At 34.8% G+C, this 17380-nt stretch overlaps 1 protein-coding gene across 20 annotated transcripts in view; it reads right to left on the minus strand.

Moving 5' to 3' along the window:
- The window catches only part of Bltp1 (bridge-like lipid transfer protein family member 1), a 180106-nt gene that overhangs the window by 151750 nt on the left and 10976 nt on the right, over positions 1 to 17380 (minus strand). For 19 of the 20 annotated variants that reach the window (XM_076573799.1, XM_076573817.1, XM_076573812.1 and 16 more), the window contains exons 4-11: positions 16765 to 16881; positions 15718 to 15796; positions 14371 to 14435; positions 8566 to 8752; positions 6648 to 6729; positions 6074 to 6267; positions 4185 to 4264; positions 1131 to 1281 (exon numbers count right to left, since the gene is read on the minus strand). In XM_076573799.1, coding sequence (XP_076429914.1) covers positions 1131 to 1281; positions 4185 to 4264; positions 6074 to 6267; positions 6648 to 6729; positions 8566 to 8752; positions 14371 to 14435; positions 15718 to 15796; positions 16765 to 16881 — 955 coding nt within the window. Of the gene's footprint in view, positions 1 to 1130; positions 1282 to 4184; positions 4265 to 6073; positions 6268 to 6647; positions 6730 to 8565; positions 8753 to 8916; positions 9015 to 14370; positions 14436 to 15717; positions 15797 to 16764; positions 16882 to 17380 lie in introns of all 20 variants that reach the window. The other variant, XM_076573818.1, reaches the window with a different exon arrangement.

The raw sequence follows: 17380 nt of genomic DNA on the forward strand, positions 1-17380 counted from the left end.
GGCAATTTTCTACTGTCCTTACTCATTTTTCCCTGATTAGTCACACCCCTTCCTTCCCCTAGCAAACCTCTACTTATCTTTCATAAACTATACTCACACTGCCTAATAAGGCCTTCTTTTTTCACTGTGCTGACCTTTAATGCTTGTTACAAGCCAAACTGTATCCTAAAAATTCATGTTTAAATCTTAAGTTTAAATCCTTTAGTACATGACTGTATTTGGTGACACAGATTTTAGAGATGATAAAGTTTGCACAGGGTCATCAGAGTATACCCTAGCCCTGTATGGATGGTGTTCTCCTTAAGTAAGGGATCAACATACTCTAGGACAGGGCATGTCAAAAGAAGAGACAACACATGTTGCCTTAGCTTCAAGAAGGGGCCTGGGACACATCCTCCTCTCATGATGGTCACAAAGAACCAACATTGCTAACACTTCCAAGTGAAACTCTTGAAATCCAGAACTTGATTAAACAAGTTTCTGCTGCTGAAGCTATATCTTAGCAATACTTAGCTATTTAGTCAGAAACCACTACTGTCTTTCTGAGCCTGTCATCAAGACCCTTCCCCATTTATTATGGCTTCACTACAGCTATTGTAGCTTTTCATTTCTAAATCTGTATATCCCCAAAATCCCTAACTCACAGAAGGTCAGTAAATAAATCATCAATAAAATACAAAAATAAAATGGAACCAATAAGTAGGCTGCTCACTGGAGTTTGCCTGTGGTAGCTCCACAAACAAGTTACTATCTGGATCAAAGTGTTTAGTGAAAACTTACTTTGCCACAACATAATAGTTTACTAAAATTAAGCAATGGGGGCTAGGATGGTGGCTAAGCTATTAAGAGCACTTGCTGCTCTTCCAGAGGACATGAGTTTGGTAGCATCCATTACCAGGCATCTCACAACTGATTATAACTCCAGCTCCAGGAGATCCTCTGGCCTCCATGGGTACCTGAGCTCAGGTGCACATACCTGAATACATATGGATACATATGAATACAAATACACATGAATATACATAATTGAAAATAATTAAAAATATTTTTAAATATTAAGCTAGTATTCAATAAGAAATAAAATCTCAATATACTTGAAAGACTATTAGAAATATAATTCACTCAAGTACCTCTGCCTGTCAGCCCAGGGTCCATAATTAAAATCTGTTCCTTTGCCACAAACGATATCTAGTCCCCAGCAGGGAGGTAAATCTTGTAATTTGCAATCTTCACTGCTTACTTCTCCTTCTATACTCTCTTCTGTTTCTTCTGGAACAAGTCCTACATTCCAAAATATAAAAAGGCAATTAGTTAAAACCTCCATTAAGAAGCTTCCTTATATTAGCAGTTCAAATGTTTCAGTTTCAAGTAACCTTACACTTAAAAATTTAAGAGTCCCAGAGAGATTGGTGTTTTTGTTTTGTTTGTATGTTAAACAAACAAAACAATTTTTTTTCAAATATCAAATTTACTATGTTCAAATTAAAATTCCATGATTTTAAAAAGGTTTTATTTAAATAATAAACACTATTTAATTACATCAGGAGTAACTTTTTTAAAGTATAAGATACAATAAAAAGTAACTAATAAAAATGTTTTCATCCCAAGAAAAAATTTTTTAAAAAAACCTCTATTTTCCAAAACATTTTAGTGAGAAGTGTTTGTATTGCTTTTTAAATCAACAGGTATCAGTATCCAGCCAAACAGAAAATAGGTAGATTTTCATAGTTACTCTGTACTTATCTGTTGTTAAAGGATCTGAGGCAGTCTGGCCTTAGGTATAGATAGAAAGGGGAGAGACATTTCAATAGCCTTTCATATATAAAGTTGGATGATATTCTGTGATACTAGAGCAAAATTCAACAAGTGGCACTTCAGAAAGATTACAATGAAACCCATTACTCAATTTTTCAAACTCTCTCATGTTAAAATCTACTGCTCTCTCTTGTATTCTGAATCTTTTATCCATGCATGACTCTGTATTATGTACTGGTCATTTGGAAAACACAGGTTAATTGAGTTATGTTCATTTTTATAAATACTGGCAAATTTATTATTAAACTTTTCCTAAAACCACATTAATATCACTAACAGTTTCACTAGAAAAGCTGTTAATACTGAGATGCTGTCAAACAGCACCAAATTTCCAAAATTCTAATTTTCACATGCAAAAATATATGGTTTGTCTTGAATTATTCTTCAAGTAAAATTAGTGCTCCATGAAAAAAAGTAAAAAGGCTTGTGACTCAATCAAGTGAGTGCTTTTTCTGAACTCACTGGAGCACTCTGGCTCGCAGCACAAGTGTTCCATGTATACTTCCTTCCCAGTTCATCATACCAAATGCAAAGACTCTACTTATGCCTCAAAAGGTGATAAAATTGAAATTCTTACGGTTTCATCAAAGAATTCTTTTGAGATATGACATTTTCTGTTGAACTACAAATGTGTGGCAGTGACTCCTGAATACTACTGCTTCTACAATGTCATGACAAAAAGACAAGTAAAATCCTGGTCCTAGACTGAAAATACTGTGACCACACAAATCACCAGGAGGCAAAAAGAACCAAAGCATGATAAAAGAGCTGAAACAATCCAATATTAGGGACTTTTCTCAAATGAAAGCTATCTATCAAACACTGAAAATAGCTAAGTCTCAATTTTTAAGTTTGAAGTTCAAGTGCAACAAATTGTGATTTTTTTTCTCCCCTCTAAGTTAAAACAAACCACCCTGTTACCATGCACCCTAAGGGTTTTTCTTAGGAAGCTCAAAGACATTTAAGGAATTGCTCAACATCCTTAGTCATAAGGGAAATGCAAATCAAAACGACTCTGAGATACCACCTTACACCTGTCAGAATGGCTACAATCAAAAACACTGAAGACACCTTATGCTGAAGAGGATGTGGAGCAAGAGGAATTCTCCTCCACTGTTGATGGGAATGCAAACTTGTACAGCCACTTTGGAAATCAATATGGCGCTTTCTTAGAAAAATGGGAATCAATCTTCCCCAAGACCCAGCTACACCACTCTTGGGCATATGCCCAATGAATGCTCAATCATACCACAAGGGCACATGCTCAGCTATGTTCATAGCAGCATTGCTTGTAATAGCCAGAACCTGGAAACAATCTAGATGCCCTTCAACTGAAGAATGGATAAACAAAATGTGGTACATATACACAATGGAGTACTATTCAGCAGAGAAAAACAATGACATCATGAGGTTTGCAGGCAAATGGATGGATTATTTGCATCCTCAATTTTTGAGGCACACCTATGAAATGCAATTTGCAGAAAAGATTAGTCTACAAAATAGTAATGTAATACTCAACTCTTAAGACATGACATCTTTTATTTGTTTTAGAAATTAGACACTCTCACAGTAACATTTAACACTTACTGATGCTAACTTTCAGAAGATTTGAAATATGGAGTGCTGTGGGATGTTCTGTATGTCCTGTGGGAGCCTGTTCTCGGATTGCTTGTGGCTTTACCAGCAGGTCCGCATAGAGGATGATTAGGACCACAGGCCTGAGTGCAGGTGTCTGAGATGGTCTGCACTTGGCTGTGCTGTGGGATGGTCTGTATGTCAAGTTGCTCTAATTGGTCAATAAATAAAACCTGTTTGGCCGTGGCTAGGCAGGAAGTATAGGCGGGACTAACAGAGAGGAGAAAAGAAAGAACAGGAAGGCAGAAGGAGCCTGCCAGCCGCCACCCTGACAAGCAGCATGAAAAGATGCCGGTAAGCCACGAGCCACATGGCAAGGTATAGATTTGTGGGAATGGATTAATTTAAGATATAAGAACAGTTATCAGCTGGGCAGTGGTGGTGCATGCCTTTAATCCCAGCACTTGGGAGGCAGAGCCAGGTGGATCTCTGTGAGTTCCAGGCCAACCTGGTCTACAAAGTGAGTTCCAGGAAAGGCTCAAAGCTACAAAGAGAAACCCTGTCTCAAAAAAGCCAAAAACAGTTAGCAAGAAGCCTGCCACGGCCATACAGTTTGAAAGCAATATAAGTCTCTGTGTTTACTTGGTTGTGTCTGAGTGGCTGTGGGACTGGCGGGTGACAAAGATTTGTCCTAACTGTGGGCAAGGCAGGAAAACTCTAGCTACAATGGAGACAATAGCATTTTATAGAAGAAACAAGCATTCCTGTGCGACATACTTTCAAAGAGGACTTACCTGGCTCATCCATGTAATAGTAGATGTCAACATCATTTGACTGCATCACCACAAAACCTTCTCCCATTAGTCTTGGTGGTCTATGAGAACATGTATGAGGCACAATAAATACATCTTAGACTACAAAATGCTCAGCACTCTAGTGAACAGTAGTTAAAGAGTGAAGAGAAAAAGGGGAAAAAACTACAAAGCACATGACAGGTTATATCTTTAAAAAAAGAACATCTTTCACACAGACAAACACAGTAATAAATGTAACAAGTTACTCTAGTTTTATATTACATCAGGTTAGTGATAAAATGACCCTGAAAAAATACTGGTAAATTAGTTCAATAAGAAAAGAACTGGCTTATAGGCCTCACTTTAGGTTTTGAATGAGATAAATCTATTTAAAACAGAGGTTAAGTACAACAATAATTACTGAAATATAATAGTCAAATTTTGCTTTTATGACCAAATTTAAATGATTTCTATTATAATCCTAAGTAATATTTAATCTACCAGTATAATAAGGTATAATCATTCAGAAATAATAAAAGAATTGTCATTTTTATCTATAACAATTTATTTTTCCTCCGAGAACATTTTGCTGATTAATTAACTTAAAATAAATGTAAAGCAAACATCTTGAACTTAAAAGCTGGCATTAATGTATCCTCTTACTCTTTAGAGTTAACAACTTCTCTGCCATATACCACTGTCCTCTACATAAAAATATATTTCTCATTAGATAACAACATACCAAATGCAATAATTTTCTTCTAAATATGTTTTAAACCACAAAAATTAAGCCAATCTGCTTTTTAAAAAAAAAACATAATTTCATGTAGCCTATGGCTGGAAACTCTCCCAGCCTTGATGCAGGGGGAGGAGTTTGGTCCTGCCTCAATGTTATATGACATGCTTTATTGACTCCCATGGGAGGCCTGCCCCTTTCTGAAGGGAGGAGGAGTGGATGGAGGGAGGAATAGATGGGAGGTAGGAGAGGGGACAGGAGAGAGGAGGGAGGGGAAACTGGTTGGTATATGAAATAAGTGAAAAATGAAAGAAAGCAGGCTGAGCAAACTATGCAGAGCAAGCAGTATGCAGGAATCCTCCATGGCTTCTGCTTTAATTACTTCCTTGAGTTCCTGCCTTGGTTTTCCAAAATGACTGAGGCCCAGAATATATAGCAGCCAAATAAACTGTTTTCCTCACCAAAAAAAAAAAAAAGAAAAGAAAGAGAGAAAGAAAGAAAGGCAGAAAGAAAGAAAGGCAGAAAGAAAGAAAAGAAAAGGAAAAGAAAGAAAAGAATGGGGACTATTATTCTAAAAATACATGACCTGGTGTCTGGCAGGAGTTAATACAGGGCTGTCTCCTCCAGGTCTAGTCCATTCCTGCACAAGGGCCTCATCATACTGGTGAGTCTAATGTAACATATCTTCTAAATAAAACAGCTATTTCAGCACAGGGGGAAAAGTTGGAATGCTAGATAGGAAAATTCTTTGGGGCTCAACGAAAAAAATCAAGCAGTTATCTCAAAATTGGACTATTCTAACTTAAGCAATTTTTCCAAGAGAAAGTTTATTTGGCTTTCAACTTAAATTACTTATCCTGGCCTTCCAGATTAAAAAAAAAAAAAATACACCATTAATGGGCAAGTCCTAACATAACATTAGAGCTTAATTTAGCCCAAAATAAGTGAGAAGAGGGTATAAAAAATTATCATTATAATCACACAGCAACACATTGAAAAGTATACCTATCATTTTTAGCACAAAGGCTTTAACAGACTGAAAAATATATGTGATTGCTGTACAACTTCTACCATAGAAATGAGAAAGATGCTACAGGCTCCAGTTGGTACTTATATTAACTACAGAGAAGTTACTATTTTTATGTTTTCTTACTCATCATTTTGTAGACCAACATATCTTGGACTAGGAACAAGCATGACTCGAACATTTTCAAGCTTTCCTTTCACAATGTGCATGAATTGGTCAAGATGACTTGAAGGTGGTTTTGTAGTATAAGTTAAGAAAGCATCGTCAAAATTGATACACAGAGTCTGAGGTTGGTAATGATTCCCAAAGGCCAAACGTCCCTAAAAACATAAAAGAGATACATTGTTTTAGTCACTGTTTTTCATTAGCTGAAAAATTCCAAGAAAGAACTAAATGATTCTATTTTAGCTGTATATGCTATCTAAATCATTATTTAAAATCATTATCATTTATTTAAACCAATATTTAAAGACATCTAAAGATAAGTTTAGAGAAACTTAAGCACTTGTAAATAGCCTTTCAGTTTTAATAAGCATACAAATACAGAGCTGGTATTAAAACAGTTCATTTCACACCCTACAGATATAGGAACTAAAATGTGCAGAAAATTGTTTTCTTTTCTTACATGAACTTTGTATTTGAAAAAAAAAAGTTCTATGGGTTAATGTGCCAAACATTACCTCGAACATAATATACTTACTGTGCTCACGTTGACCTTAATGACTGGGATAAGTGATCTCCATGAAGATGTGGGGTCTTGAGATTCTGTTTTTACTTTAACTCTGATGAGAAAAATAAAATTGACATTAAGAAAAACCTAAGGGTATAAAAATTAAACTTCTTCATAATGCACATCATTAATGCCAGCTGCATTTTCCAAATACATCTAATGAGTATTCAAGTAAATAAAACAACAATCATGTGAAGACATGGTAATATTCCTAAAAGTATCTCTTGGCATGTACTTTTTTGTTTGTTTGTTTGTTTTTCGAGACAGAGTTTCTCTGTGTAGCTTTGCGCCTTTCCTGGAACTCACTCTGTAGCCCAGGCTGGCCTCGAACTCACAGAGATCCGCCTGGCTCTGCCTCCCGAGTGCTGGGATTAAAGGCATGCGCCACCACCGCCCGGCGGCATGTACTTTTTTATACTATTTTTTTCTTTGTTTTTTAAACAAGCTATAATGAAAAACTATCTATAATAATACTCTTGAGTAGAATATGACATCACTATTGTACTGTGATACCCATTATAGCACCCCACTTTATAATACAACAAAGTTAATCAGCCAGGTGATTTATGCCATCAAGGTATATAAGTCAGTATTAATTCTCATCACCCTGTAACCACAATTCTCTCACCACTAGCCCCTTGTTACCACAATTCCACTCTATTTCTTTGAGTTTAAGATTGTGGGAGAGGGGACCTGTGTTGCTGGTTTCTTTTAATTTTTTTAACTTATTTTTAAGAGTATTTTCATTAATTCTTTGAAAATTTCCTTTTTTTTTTTTTTTTTTGAGAAAGGGTCTTACTATGTAGCTGATCTCAAATCACATTTGCCCTCAAGCCCAGGTGAGTTAAATTTTTTTAAACTCCACATATAAATAAAATTATGTTATATTTGCCTTTCTTGGTTTGGCTTATCTCATATTATCTATTTTGCTGCAAATAACAGGATTTTCTTTTTTTAAAAAGCTAAATAATATTTCATCCAATGGAACAATTTTCAGATAAAAGAAAAACAAATAAAAGGAAAAGCTATGTCTAAAATGTAACTAAGTTAAAATTAAAGTAAGTTTCATTTGAAAACAATAGTTTGATAAAAAAAAAATTCCTGAATAAAATTAAGTAACTTTAATTTCTCTAGAAAGGGTACATGACTCATTTCATTTCCTAGTCACTAATTGTGGCTTATTTTCCAAGACTCATACTAAATTACTACGAACTGAACATTGAGCTGACTATTACTTTATAAGTGCCTTCTTAAAGATATTTCTGTCTTTCTAGAATAGATTTCCTTTTATTTATGTGTTCCTGTTCTGTCCCTTGGCCTTTCAACAACATATATAAAAAAAGATGAATGACAGTGATACATATTTGTATGGCAAGAGCTTATTCTATTTTCCTTTGTAAAATTGTTATATATTTAAAGTATACAGATAAAGAAAGATTTTAACATATACTTCCAAATGAATAGCAGACTACAGAGTTGGGGATTAGCTCAGTGGTAGAGTGCTCACTTAGAATGGGCAAGGCCTGAGCTCAATCCCTAGCACCACCAAAAGAAAAAAAAAACACACACATTACAACCAGAAGCCACAGGTGATTTTCAAAAACACAAATACAATATTTACATGTGTATTTTGAATATATAAACATGATGTACATTTATGTACACATATTAAAAGGATAAAAGGCAAATTAATAACAGACTATGAATATGGACTAACAAGAGTTGGGACTTTTTATATAAATTAATCTTACATTACTTTAATTTAAAAGATTATATACCTATATAAAACTAAGAGATTAGATTCTGTTTAGGTGAACACTGTTGATGATATTCTACTAAAAAGAGTTTAAATATTAGAAATTACTAAAATTCAAGTTTGACATTGAACCTTTCAATTTTGGATTGAGTTCTTGTTCTTCCATTTTCCCGGGTTTTATCATCATCTTTCTTGGGTGGAATTATAGTTGGTTCCAAACCAAACAACTCTTGAAGGTGCCCATAAAGATCCGAACGGTTGTAGACATGAAATTCAAAGTCATTAACTGTGATATATAATCTGGTTTCTGCCTTTGGATCTAAAGAAACAAGTTACCAAAAAAAAAAAAAAAAAAAAAAAGAATGAATGAATGAATGAATAAAAGCAAGAAAGGGAGTAATGAAAAGATTTCAGTCAACTTTTCAAGAATTTTAATCAAAATATTTTTGTCCAGTCTTGTTTCACAAAGTAAAACAAACTTACTTAGAAGAAAGAGGACATTTGCTTCTACAGAGGAAGTTGCAAGTCATCAATCTCATGTTAACCATAGCAGAAGAAATTTACCTTTGATTTCTTTTGTCCTAAAATAAAATGTTACATTTTTGTAACATCTTTTATACTCTTAGTCTATTTTTTCACTTCTGTCTAACAGATTCTATTGAATATTCTTTAAAATTGGATAATCAGTTTCAAAAATAACCTTAGCTTTTAAAAATGAATGAAAAACTTATTAACTTTCATCTTAGTAGATGAAGCTATAATTTAAACAAGAGATATCTATCTACCCTTCATGAAGACACCAAATTTCACCAATTCTTCATGCTTCTTGCAAAAAAAAAAAAGTAATGTTGAAACCTGTAAGCAAATATAGATTTTTAACTAACAAAATACACTGCCACTCACATTTAAAAAAAAAAAATAAGAAAAATCATAAACATTTATTTTTCACACAGTAATCATGTTACTTTAATTAAAGTATTTTCTCATCATTTTCTAGGACAACTGGTAGAAGGGGGGGATAAATTCAGTTCTTAAAAAACAAAATCTATGGTAGTAAAAATAAGAAAAGTAATATTAACTCCAAATACTTGATGGCTATGAGCTGTATCTTTCCGGCCATTTATGTAGTTCTTTGACCTAGATTCTCTGCTGTTTCTCCAGTTTTATCACATGACTAAGAGCTAAGATAATACCTATTACATCAACCATCCCATCATTCTTTCTTGCTGCATATCAAATTCTTAAAGCAGACAGATAAACAGGTAATTTTTTATTAATATGCATAAAGTACAATTCTTGAAACCAGTAAGTATAATTACCCATTTTAAACAAGTAAATCAAACCCTTATCATGCATCAGGATTAAACCTTTGCTTAGTAATCAACAATGGTGCGCCCCAGACTCCAAGGTCAAAGAGCAAGTGGGCAGTATGCACTCAATGTCTCCAACTTTTCTGAAACAAGACTTAACCAATACCTCATTTTCCTACCCAAACCCAATATACAATATTCCTCATCAACAGAAAGTCTGTCTTTTCCATTGCTAAAGCTCAAAAGTTTTGACTGCTCTTTCATGTCCCAGAAATAATCAGACAATCCAAACAGCTTTTCTTAAAACATTCAGAATCCAACCACTTTTGAATGTTCAGGCTCAAGTCACCATCTCTTTCCACTTTTTCTAACTGTCTCCTAACTAGTCTCTGCTTTTGTTCTGTTCTTCCTCATGCTTGTGCTTAGCATAGCGAACAGATTATTTAAATCTCAAGATCATCTCATCCTCTATTCCTAAATTTTCTAATCTTCCTATCTCATCCAGAAAAATAATATGTAAATTCTACAAAGTCTACACTGTCACCTGGTAATCCTGCTTTCTACCCCAACTCCAAGTAAACTAGTCTAGTGGTGGCATTGCCCCTTGCAAGGGGTGAATTAGCCAGGGAAATGTTGGAGAGCTCACTCTGGTGGTGAGGACAGGGGAGAGCTGAACCCTGCAACTACCCAGGCCCAGATAAGAATCATGAGTTGGCCCACCCCAACATCCACCCCATCTATGATCTGCTGGAACACATGAAGGGACCGGTCCTGCAGACCCAAAGTTGTAGGATCTCCGCAACACAGGGCAACAACAGGATATCCAAGAGGAGTCCCAATAAAGGCACAGCATTAATAACAGAAACCTCAAACCAGACCAATGACTCTTTGCAATGAACACTTCCAAGTAAATATATGGGTAAAAGGGTTTACTGCATGACTCACTGTGTCTCACGACAGCTTCCATGACTAGACTGATTTTTTCTTTTTGTATGTGTGTTCTTTTTTTCTCTCAAATTTTATCTTACTTTATTGGGGGAGGGGGTGCAAGGGCAGAGGGTGGATACGAAGGGATGGGGAAATGAATGGGACTGATATGCATGACATGAAAGACACAAGGAATAAATAAAAAGAAAGTTAAAAAAAAAAGAATTTGTGGACCTGAACACCACTCTTCTCTCCAAATTAAACAACTCTAATTTCTAATGAAAATTTTGGCCCTACTAAGAGGTAGTCTTTAATTCACCTCCTTAGAAGTCTGTGTAGCTTCTATTGTTTTCAGGTCCACACTCCAGCTAGACTTCTAATATTTCCATCAAGGAATGTCAACCATCTATACTGATTGGATAATTGTCAAAGCACATGAATCTGCCCTTAAATCAACAAAAAATAATATATTAGCTACAAAGTCCTACTAGAGAATATAGTCTATGGTGGTATTTTATTTGTACTGAAATGTGATTTTAATTGTATATTGATAAATAAAGTTGCCCGGGGGTCAGAGCTATTAGAGCCATACAAAGAACGTGACAGTGGTGGCGCACGCCTTTAATCCCATAGATCTCTGTGTGTTCAGGGATACAGCCAGCATTGGAGACATAAGCCTTTAAGACCTGGAGGGCTGTACTTACAGGCAGTGATGAGGCAGTCATGTGTTTGGGTTTACAACCAATGAGAAGGCAGAACAGAAAGACTATTTAAAGACAGACACACAGGAAGTAGCTCTCTTTCGGGGAAGCTACGAGCACTGCAGGAGGTAAGATTTTAGCTCTGAGCTCTGACCTCTTGGCTTTCTCTTTTACATTGGTTCTGTGTTTCTTATTTAATAAGACAGTTGGTTACATCTACATCAGTCCACTATTATAATATTATATGTTAAAAATAATTACATAATTTACTAATAGCGCTTGGATTTTGTCAGTGTTAGGTTCCAGTCTCTTCACTACTCTATGTACTTTATTCTAAAACTATGATCCCAAATCATGAAAGACTAGCAATATGTATAGATTGAACAGTGCATTCTACCTTGCTATTTCATGTCTTTACTTTTGACAGGTACGATTATGAGCACACTGCTAAGAACATCAACTCTCAGAAAATACCCTTTAAAAGGGAATAATAAGCTCATAGCTAACATTAACTCAATAGTGAAAAGTGGAACTCTTTCCTCTAAGACTCAATGAACACAAGAATATCCACCCTCATGTCTTTTCAAAATTGTTGTAGTTCCTTTTCCAAGCAATAAGCCAAGAAAAATAAACGAGATATCAATAGGAAAGGAAGACATTAAACTGTTGCTTGCCAACAACATGGTCTTGTTAGAAAATCCTCAAAATTTCACCAAAAACTGTTAAAGCTGAAAAAACAAAAAAGAACTCAGCAAAGTTACAAGAGTAGAGCTAATCAACATACGAAAATCATTCACTTTTCTCCACACTGACAGCAAGTTTTCAAGAGAACAATCTCAACAAATTACCAGAAATAAAAATATAAAGTATTTAAGATTAAATTAACCAAAGGAGTTAAAGTCCTAGACACTTAAAACTGTAAAACATGAAAGAAAGAAGTTGAGTATCAAGAGAAAACATATTCCACATTCATGGGTAAGAAGAATACTGTTAAAATCTTACTAATGAAAGCCATCTACAGAGTCAATGTAACCACCTCAAAATTCCAGTATCACTTTTCACAGCTATGATGGTTTGAATGAGAATGGCCCCCAAAGGCTCAGAAATTTGAATACTTGGTCACTAGGGAGTAACACTATTTGAAAGGGTTAGGAGGTGGGCCTTGTTAGAGAAAACACATCACTGGCTTTGAGGTTTCAAAAAGCTCATTCCAAGCCCAGATCCCCTTTCTTCCTGCTGCCTGCAGACCTGGATGTAGAACTCTCAGCAACTACTCTAGCACTATGTCTGCCTGCATGCCACCATGCTTCCTTCCATGATGACAATGGTCTAAATCTCTGAAACTGTAAGCCAGCCCCAATTAAACGCTTCCCTTTTTAAGAGTTGTCATGGTCATGTTCAAAGCAATAGAACACTGATCAAGATAACAGCTAAAGGGAAAATAACCCTAAAGTTCATGTGGAACTACAGAAGAACCCAAACTGCCAAGGAAACCATGAACACAAAAACAAAGCTAGGGATGGCTCACATAGTCCATGTTAAACTATATACAAAGTGATCATCACTAAAACAGCACAATACTGGTGTAAAAGGAGACATAGGCCAACAGAACACAAGAGTCTATTAATGAACCCGAGAACCTACAGTACAAGAAAAGTGACAAAAACATACAATGGGAAAACAAATCTCTTTAATAAATGGTGTTGATAACTGTAAATCCACATGCAGGACCTCATCTTTAATCCATATACAAAATTCAACTGAAAATGGCCTGAGGACTTGTAAAACACCAAATCATAAAACTACTAGAAAAAAATGGTAACAACAACAAAGTAATAACTAAATACCACCCTGGGTCCAGGTACTGATATTTAGACTTGATCCCAAAGACAAACAAACAAACAAAAACCAATGAGATTATGTCAAAATAAAAGTATATTCATAACAAAAGAAATAATTAACAAGGTATAAACTATTCATTGGGAGCAAATATTTTCAAACCACATAACTGATAAAGAAGTTCTTTGATAAAGACTGTACACAAAATATATAAGGAACTCAAACAATATGGTGGTATTTTATTTGTACTGAAATGTGATTTTGATTTTATGTTAATAAATAAAGTTGCCCAGGGGGTCAGAGCTATTAGAGCCATAGCAAAAGCGTGGTGGTGGTGGCGCATGCCTTTAATCCCAGCACTTGGTAGAAGAGCTAGGTAGAGCTCTGTGTGTTCAGGGATACAGCCAGCATTGGAGACCTGGAGGGCTGTACTTACAGGTAGTGATGAGGCAGTCATGTGTTTGGGTTTACAACCAATGAGAAGGCAGAACAGAAAGACTATTTAAAGACAGACACACAGGAAGTAGCTCTCTTTCAGGGAAGCTACGAGCACTGCAGGAGGTAAGATTTTAGCTCTGAGCTCTGACCTCTTGGCTTTCTCTTTTAATTGGTTCTGTGTTTCTTATTTTAATAAGACGGTTGGTTACACCTACAAAACAACTCTACAGGAAGAAAACAGTTAGAAATGAACAAGAGAGCTAACATTTCTCAAAAGAAGCCATATGAATGCTAACAGACATGTAATTAACACCATTAATCATATGCAGCGTGTTGGCACATACTTAAAGGCCCAGTTACTAGAAAAGCTGAAGCACAAGGATCTCTTGCATCCATGAGGTTAAGATCAAGCTGGGTAACAGCAAGTATGAATAAAGATAAGCTGAAGAATGTGGATGTCTTAGAAAGATTAGAGTGATAGGAGGCCATTTTATAATTATATGATTAGGTTCCACATATTCAACAAATGAGAGAAACAGGGAGAGAGCATACTGAACACATGACTAGGTAATTTGGCAAAATGAAGGATTAAGCAACAGATAAAATAAGAGCTTTGTAAATTCAAGCTATTAAAAACTATTATGTGAAACATTTAATACATATAAAGGAAAATCTGATTATATGATTAAATACCTTTGAAACATATAAAAAGGAGAACCTACCATGTTGTTTCTGCTTTGGGTTGTACATTTTCCACCACCGAAAAATAATAAATCCATCTTGAATCCTGAGGGAAGGCAGATTACAAAAAACAAGAAAACAATTTACTGAACTCATTTTTTAAACCCAGGCTGACCTCAAACTTGCTGTGAAGCCAAAGATGACCTTGAACTTCTTTCAGATCATCCTGTCTCCGCCTCTAGGTGTTGGGATTAGGGCATTCCCCACCACACCCAGCTGTACTTAACTCATGTTAAGTAAAGATGTTTCCGCATCTTTCAGTGAAAAAAGAAATTGCCTAACTCCAAATTAAGAAGTAATGTTTATTTTTAATTGATAAAAATTGTACACATTTATCATGTACAACATATAAAAATTACTCAACTTTTCTAATTAGGTAAAACAATGCTAAAATATATTTACAGGAAAATGAAGTGCAGAAAAAATTATATTTTAAATAACATTTTTAAGTATAAAATTTATATTTAAAAAGTCAAATATTGCCAGGCTGTGGTGGTGCACACCTTTAACCTTATCACTTGGGAGGCAGAGGCAGGTGAGTCTCTGTGAGTTTGAGGCTAGCCTGGTCTACAAAGCAAGTTCCAGGACAACCAGGACTGTTACACAGAGAAATCCTGTCTTGAAAAAAGTCAAATCTTAAAGAAGGTGTTAATAAACTCAGGGAAAAAATTCAAAGATGCTCCTTCCTATCTATTAATTATCTATGACTTCATACCTTAAAATGATCAACTCTCAGCTTTATAATTATGATTTTTACTTTGATTTAGAAATAATTATAGGCTACCACAGAAGTTGTTTCCCAGTTTTAATGAAGTACAAGCAATGCCAATTCATAGTACCTCTAAATTAATCCAACATTTTTTCTAAGTCACAAATTTTGAAAAAACACAAAAATAAAGTTTTTCTTCAAAGCTTACAGAAAAGACTTTAACCATGTTATTTTTCCTCTTCTATTCATATTAGTTTTACATTCTCACAGCAAAATAATAGTTGCTAACACATGCTCAATACTTACATGCTACCTTGAATAAGGAGCGAATTGATGATAATACCAATATCCCTGACACTTATTTCATGTAACAACCACTGAAATGCTCAGTGAACTCAATGGTTCAATTTTCCAGCCACAAATCAAATGAAATTATTTGTTTCTATAAACTAATAGCTAAGAAACTTTTTGCTGGTCTAAATAAACAATTTTAAATATTACTGAATAAACAACTTTTGATTTATGGCTTACTGAAAACACAAGTCATATTAAATAAAACCATATTAAGAAGATTTTTATAATATTTCATATTTGTTTGGGTCTCTTCATTTTTTGTTACCTAATAGACATGTCTTCTGTAATGTAATATATTTCACGAACCATGACTTTGCCAGAAAGAACAGAGAAAGAGAAGGAACCTGTTACAGAGAAAAGACAATGGTAACTACAATAATTCTTTTAATGCATAGTAAAGCATTTAGAGCTTAGACTAATCTTAGCCTTTAAATTAATAAATAATTCATCTTTTTCTATTCTCTTCTCCATATACTCACAAGTCTTATAAATCTCTCATCTCTCTTTCCCAATGAAATAAAAAGGGCCAAAATATCGCTATGGACTGGACTATTAAATAACCATTTATGTAAGTACTCCATATAGGTAAATCCTTTAATTATAAACGGCCACTACACATATACAAACAATATCTAATTCAGCATTTTTCTCCATTACTCTGTCTGCATCCGTCATTTTCTCCAATTAATAGAAGACATTTATGCTTCAGAGAAGATTACTTGTGCTCATTAAGAAGTATTTGAATATGAGGAAAGCTGGAGTGGCTCTATCCAGCCACCTCTCCTCCCATTCCACCCAATAACCATCTGGCTTCCCATGGAACAAGGTTTCCTAATGTAAATTCCCATCCTCTTGCAAAATTTCTCCTGGTAGTAAGAAACTGACTAAAACTGGCCACAAAATGAAATATACAAAATTATCTCAATTTACAGATTTTTAAAGTATCAACTTTATAAAAAGGGGAAAAGCCTATACTGAATATTCAAATTCAAGGCAAACTCTAAGTAAATTCAATTTAAGTATTTTAAGTTTCTCAAATATTTTTATAAGCATCTTTTTTAAGAAAAAAAAAAAAAAGCCAAAAAAGTTACTATAGAAACACTTTCAGCAATGAGAATAGGGTAAAAGTAACCAAATGGCAGTTCATTACTATCTAAGGAATGTTACAAGAAAGGCCAGACAGATTGATTACTTCAAACTGTTGAACCAAAAATGATGTTCTAAAGCTACTATCTGTTTACAAAATATAAATTCATAATATAGTATCTCATGATAATGTGAAAGAAAGAAAAATAGTGTTACACACACTTACCAATATGGATATAGCCATGCTTATACAATCTGTTAAGGACCAGTGTTAAAATAAGACCAACATTCCGAGAATTATAGTATGTGAGATAAATAATCCATCCACAAGACAAAATGGTAGCTGGTAAGAGGAAAACAAATCAGCAAAGATTTACTTCCATATAGTAATCTATATTCTGACAATTTAATACTGGCAATTTTAAAATCATAGGTTCTTCCTTTCTTACATAACTTTCTTTTTTCTTCAGTTATTTGCCTAAAATAAAAAATTTTTATTTGTTTGTTTGTTTGTTTTTCGAGACAGGGTTTCTCTGTGTAGCTTTGGCGCCTTTCCTGGAGCTTGCTCTGTAGACCAGGCTAGCCTCTAACTCACAGAGATCCACCTGCCTCTGCCTCCCAAGTGCTGGAATTAAAGGCATGCGCCACCACCGCCCAGCTTGCCTAAAATAAGATTTAAAAGTGTAGATTCTAATCAGATAAAGTTCAATGCTTCAAGAACTTGAAAGGTATTGCTGCTCCATGCCTCTGCCTTCAGTTTTGGTGAAGAAAACTAGTTTTTTGCCCTTACATGTAAATTGGTGCCTCACTCCTAGAGCCTTCAACATTCTTTCTTTGTTCTA

Source organism: Peromyscus maniculatus, chromosome 6, assembly GCF_049852395.1.
Source record: "Peromyscus maniculatus bairdii isolate BWxNUB_F1_BW_parent chromosome 6, HU_Pman_BW_mat_3.1, whole genome shotgun sequence".
NCBI classification, from domain to species: Eukaryota; Metazoa; Chordata; class Mammalia; order Rodentia; family Cricetidae; genus Peromyscus; species Peromyscus maniculatus.